We start from the raw sequence: 5,790 nt of genomic DNA on the forward strand, positions 1-5,790 counted from the left end.
CCCCACGTCTCCAAGGCCATGGCTGTATCTGCAGAACAGCCTGACAGGCATCTTCCATGCAGATCGTCCCAGACACCTACTCTGACTTCAAGGCTGCCGCCAGGGCCGGATGGACACGTCCTCACCAGGAGGACATGCAAAGGGAGCACTGTGGGAAGGAGAACACGCCCCAGCTCATGTCTTGCCAGGCTGTGGCACGCACCAGCTGCTTGCTGACAAATGCTGCCATGCGCAAAGGCTGTCCCGCCCCTCGGGGACCAGCATAAAAGCCGGCCCAGAGCCTGTCCCTCACTCGCCTCTGCTGACGCCTTCTCCTGCGCGCTCAACAAGGTGAGCCTCAAGCCCCTTGCCCTCTGCTCCTGCCCCCCTGCCCCGCCTCTTCCAGCATGCTCTGCCCCAGCCTCAGCACCCCTCACGCCTCCCCAGCACCACAGCCCACCAGCCTCCCCACTGCCTCGCCCTCCTGCACCACCGCCCCTCGCACTCCCATGCCCTCTGCTCTCCCCACACCCTCTCTTCTCTCCTCTCCTTTCCTCCCCTCTGCCAGGGCCCCTCCACACCACAGACATGGCCTGCTACGACCTCTGCCGCCCCTGCGGACCCACCCTGCTGGCCAACAGCTGCAACGAGCCCTGTGTCAGGCAGTGCGAGGACTCCCGCGTCGTCATCCAGCCTCCCGCCGTGCTGGTCACCCTGCCAGGACCCATCCTCAGCTCCTTCCCCCAGAGCACCGCCGTCGGATCCTCCTCATCCGCTGCCGTGGGCAACGTCCTCAGCGCCCAGGGAGTGCCCGTCTCCTCTGGGGGCTTCGGCTACGGCCTTGGCTACGGCTTTGGAGGCCTGGGCTGCTACGGCAGAGGAAGGGGATACAACATCTGCTAAGGGCCCCTCACAAGGTGCCTGAAACCCCTCACATACATTCGAGAAGCAAAGACATGGACTGAAGATGCATGTCTCTGCTGGTTTTGATGAGTGGGCCTGCCCACAGCAGCTTCTAATCTCAAGGTACCAGGAGAGGAAGCAGGGCTGGGGGCCAGACCAGCCTCTTTGCATCATATCGCATAGATCCTCCTCTTTTTACACTTCCTTCTGTGCATCATTCCTTTGGTGATGTTCAGTACTTTCTGCTATTAAAAACTTCTCAAAGGGCAGAAAACACTGGGGGAATCTTCAGGGATCTGCTCCTTCTGCAAAGTAGGAAGGCCTTGATACTCTGGCATAGTCTTCTGCAAGCAGAAGACCTTGACCGATGGCCACTCTACTTGCACATCAGATCCTCTTTCTTCCACTTGGTGATTCTGACTTCTCAACCCTGTTTCCTCAATAAAGTCCTCCTGCATCCCAGTCTGAAAAGCCTCCTTTTCCTTTCTTTTACCAAGGATCATCCACCTTCACCCATCAAAAGTCAGGTCTCTACAGGCCATTAGGTGTGGTGGAAAAGGGCCACTAGTCATCTCCTAGGATAAATGGCAGGACACCCAGCAACAATATACAGTGGCAGGTGGAGGCCTTCCAGAACATGACACATGCCCATCCACTGGCTCAAAGAAATGATTTGATGTGGTAACGCTCCCCTCTGCATACCTTGACTACCAGCACACACTTGACTAACTCAAGTTAGAGTTAGTAGCTAGAGTGTCCAGCTACAGCAGCTTGTCTTAGACATGGACAGTTGGGTTGTCAGTAGCTTCCACCTTGGAGACTTCACAACCTCTTCCACTCATTGACTTTCCTTACACTGAAAAAGGATTTCCTTCTTTGCCCATGGAATTTCACCTTTTTTCCCTTGAGTCCAGAACCCTTTTTCCTGCCACAGACCACAAGCCTCTGGGCCCAGCCCTTCAGCCACTTTGCAGTCCTCCTCACTGGGCTCTTTCACAACCCAGACTTTCTCTGCTTACAAGGAGCGTGTAATGGGAGACAGCGACAAAGGCTTCCTTCAAGGACAGCTCAACAATAGACACTGCTCTAACCTATGCCAACAACCAGTGGTTTCTACAGGGAAGACACAGAGGTTGGTCAAGGACAATTTCCATTCCCAAAATCCACACCTAAATCCATAGCCTGTCACCCTGACCCTGCAGGGCATGGCACTGCTCTCCAGGAAGGTTTCTTCTGTCACCTTCTGTGGGAATGAGGTCAGGCTCAACAGCCTCTACTTTCTAAGAATGCACCTCCAGATCTTCTTCACAATGAGGGGCATGAGTTCTCTCCCAGCCTACTGGAACTGCTCCCAGGCACCACAACTTGCTCCAGGAGCTCCATGTCTCTCTTCTACTCAACACAGAACTCCAGCTGATGCTCACCAGGGATTAGTAGAGTGTCCATTCCACCCCTGGATGCAGGGTGAGATACCTACTCTCCAAATTCCTTCTCTGCACTTCTCATTCTGATCTAGTCCACTTCAAACACTATCTCACACCCTAAACCACACTGGAAATCCCAAGTGCACTGCTCCCTCTGTGGGACACAAAAACCTCAGGATTCTGGCAACACCTGCTACACACAGGGGACCCAGCTGATGGTTGCCCTACTTTTACGTTACACTGTTTCCCTTGGCTCTCCTGCCTTTTCACCATTTTCTTCATCAATAAACTTCTGCATCCAAGCCTCACCCAGGGCTCAACCAACCACGAGCAGCACCAAGCTAGGGCTCAATAGGCCATCAAGCTGGAGGAAAAGGTCCCCCAGAACACAGTAATGCGTTAAATCCCCTGCAAAACCCTCCTGTGGGCTTCCAGCCCAGACACCAGCGCTTCCCTTGCCATAAACCTTGGAAATGCTAATGCACTTCTACCCACACCTCTGACCCAAGCTCCCCATGGCAGCACACACTTCATCAAGTCTCTTTCCAAGCACAGCTACCTGGGCATCACAACAAGCAGAATCATAGCAAAGAGAACCATTTAGTGCACAAGGGACCTCTGGGGATCATCTCTTTCGGGACAGCCTCCTCAAGAATGTTCAGAAAGAACACGCTGTCAAAGATACCCAGTCAGGTTTTCAGTATCTCCAAGGATGGAGAATCCAAAACCTCCCTGCACAACCACTGCCACTGCTTGACCACAATCACACCGAAAACGTGTTGCCTTCTCTGTCAGGGAAAAGGGCACATCTTTACACCTCCCACCATGCCCTGGACATGGCACGGAGGAGAACATTCTCTCTCCCTTGTCTTCAATTCCTCCCACTCAGGATATAGACACATTGATGACATCTGCCCTGGGCAGCCTTGCCTCCTACCTGAAAAAAACCCTCCCACCTCTCTAAGCTTCTCCTCATAGCAAGGATCTTCCACTCCCTACAGCATCTTGGTGGTCCTGTATTGGACTGCCTCCACCACATCCGTGTCCTTCTTCTAGGGAGAAAACTTCTACTGGACTTAGGCCTCCACACAAAGCCTCACTAGCATTGAAGAGATCAAGAACCACCCCCCACAACACCAATCTGCTAGCAAATCTATTCCCAATGCTGAGATGTAGAATCTCGGCATGTTTTGCTGCAAGGGTGCATTGCTGCACCATCCTGAGCTTGTTCTCCACCAGCCCCACAAAGCTCTACTCAAAAAAGCTGCTTTCCAGCATCTCAGGCTCTAGTACGTTCTGACAACAGGAGCCATTCCTCCCTACATGGAAAATTTTACATATCTTCCTGTTGAACTTCAGGAGATTCCTATCTGCCCATCCTCCAGCACCTCCCGTTCCCTCTACATCATGGCACAACCATCCAGCATCTCAGTCTCTCTCCACATTTTGCATCATCTCTAAACCTGCTGAGAGAGCACTCAAGCCAACTGCCCACAAACACAGGTGACCCCACACCCCATGACCGTGCAAGGGGAGAAAGCATCAAAGGTTTTGCAGGAATACTGAGGTAAACAACAGAACAGCACTCTCCTTGTCCACAAAACTCGTCATTTCAAAGTAGAACACCCTTACAAAGGTGGTCTCCTTACAAGATGCCCCACATCAAGCACTTCATCAAACCAGAGGCCAGGCAGCAAACGTGCCACTCGTAAAAGAGGGTAGCACTAAAATTGGGCCAACTCAAACTTCTGGACGGATTGGAAGTGCTCCCCACATCACAGGAATAACCAGATCTCAAGCACAGCATCCAGGAGCACAGCCTGCTGTTGCAAACTGCCCTCCCTGACACGGCTACGAGGACATGGGAAACCTCTTCACAAGGCACCCACAAACCACAGCACAAAAGTGCTAAGAGGTGACTTCACTCACAGAAACCCACACCTCCAATGCTTTGGTGGCATGTTCTGCCAAGTGCCACGAAATGAGCCGTCAACACCAAGACTTTGGCCTTCAATATTTGCACTTAAAAGCTGCCGCCAGGGCCAGATGGACACGTCCTCACCAGGAGGACATGCAAAGGGAGCACTGTGGGAAGGAGAACACGCCCCAGCTCATGACTTGCCAGGCTGTGGCACGCACCAGCTGCTTGCTGACAAATGCTGCCATGCGCAAGGGCTGTCCCGCCCCTCGGGGACCAGCATAAAAGCCAGCCCAGAGCCTCTGTCCCTCACTCGCCTCTGCTGACGCCTTCTCCTGCGCGCTCAACAAGGTGAGCCTCAAGCCCCTTGCCCTCTGTTCCTGTCCCCTGCCCCGGCTCTTCCAGCACGCTCTGCCCCAGCCTCAGCACCCCTCACACCTCCCCAGCACCACAGCCCCACACCAGCCTCCCCACTGCCTCACCCTCCTGCACCACCGCCCCTCGCACCCCCACGCCCTCCGCTCTCCCCACACCCTCTCTTCCATTCACTCCTCTAGTCCTCTGCCAGGGCCCCTCCACACCACAGACATGGCCTGCTACGACCTCTGCCGCCCCTGCGGACCCACCCCGCTGGCCAACAGCTGCAACGAGCCCTGTGTCAGGCAGTGCAAGGACTCCCGCGTCATCATCCAGCCTTCCACCGTGCTGGTCACCCTGCCAGGACCCATCCTCAGCTCCTTCCCCCAGAGCACCGCCGTCGGATCCTCCTCATCCGCTGCCGTGGGCAACGTCCTCAGCGCCCAGGGAGTGCCCGTCTCCTCTGGGGGCTTCGGCTACGGCCTTGGCTACGGCTTCGGAGGCCTGGACTACGGCTTTGGAGGCCTGGGCTGCTACGGCGGTGGAAGAGGCTGCAACATCTGCTAAGGGCCATTGACAACACGCATGAAACCAGCCACCCTCCTTTTCCTCCAATTCCTTCTCCTCATCACTCCATCTGCTATGTCAGGTACTCTCTGTCACAACCAGCATCTCACAAGCTAAGAAAGATTATGGGGACCTTTAGTGGGCTCCTCCCAGTTCAGGACAGGAAGACCTCAGTGCTCTGACAACATATCCTTCAAACAGAGAACCTCAGTGAATGGTCATCCTACTCACACCCTAGACCAGCTCTCTACCACCTTATGCTTTTATATCTTCATTCTTTTGCCTCAATAAAGTTCTTCTGCATCCCAGACTGTGACTTTTCCTCCTCCTTATTTCTACCAAGGCTCTTCCAACTTCACACAGCACAAAGCCAGGCCATTGGGGGTTGGATAAGGACCTCGAGGTCTCAGGCATCAAATATGCCACCACAACCAGCAACAACACAGGCTGACATGTGGAGGTCTTCCAGAATGTGACACAAGCCCATCACTGGCTCAAACAATTCATTTGGTAACGCCCCCCTGTGCGTGCCTCTGATGAAGTGCCCCTGTGCCACCACACACTTGACCAACTCTCCTCCCCAGCATGGCTCTCCAGCCCTCCCAGCAAACAGAATCACACAACCATTCAGTGTGGCAGAAA

At 54.3% G+C, this 5,790-nt stretch overlaps 2 protein-coding genes across 2 annotated transcripts; both read left to right on the forward strand.

The window, feature by feature from the left end:
* Window positions 1–567: 567 nt before the first annotated feature.
* LOC133266355 (feather keratin 1-like) lies at window positions 568–882 on the forward strand. The gene has a single exon (XM_061447551.1). It carries the CDS (start codon window positions 568–570, stop codon window positions 880–882), a length of 315 nt encoding a protein of 104 aa, XP_061303535.1.
* A 3,909-nt stretch (window positions 883–4,791) lies between these two features.
* LOC133266282 (feather keratin 1-like) lies at window positions 4,792–5,148 on the forward strand. Its single transcript, XM_061447512.1, has one exon. It carries the CDS (start codon window positions 4,813–4,815, stop codon window positions 5,146–5,148), a length of 336 nt encoding a protein of 111 aa, XP_061303496.1. The 5' UTR covers window positions 4,792–4,812.
* Window positions 5,149–5,790: the final 642 nt, after the last annotated feature.

This window comes from Pezoporus flaviventris, unplaced genomic scaffold (assembly GCF_033815535.1).
Source record: "Pezoporus flaviventris isolate CSIRO_AGI_PZ_B2104156 unplaced genomic scaffold, CSIRO_AGI_Pfla_v1 ptg000007l, whole genome shotgun sequence".
NCBI lineage: Eukaryota > Metazoa > Chordata > Aves > Psittaciformes > Psittacidae > Pezoporus > Pezoporus flaviventris.

Excerpts from the sequence above, each read along its gene's own strand:
- LOC133266355 (XM_061447551.1), top strand. The coding sequence starts at position 568 with ATGGCCTGCTACGACCTCTGCCGCCCCTGCGGACCCACCCTGCTGGCC.
- LOC133266282 (XM_061447512.1), top strand. The coding sequence starts at position 4,813 with ATGGCCTGCTACGACCTCTGCCGCCCCTGCGGACCCACCCCGCTGGCC.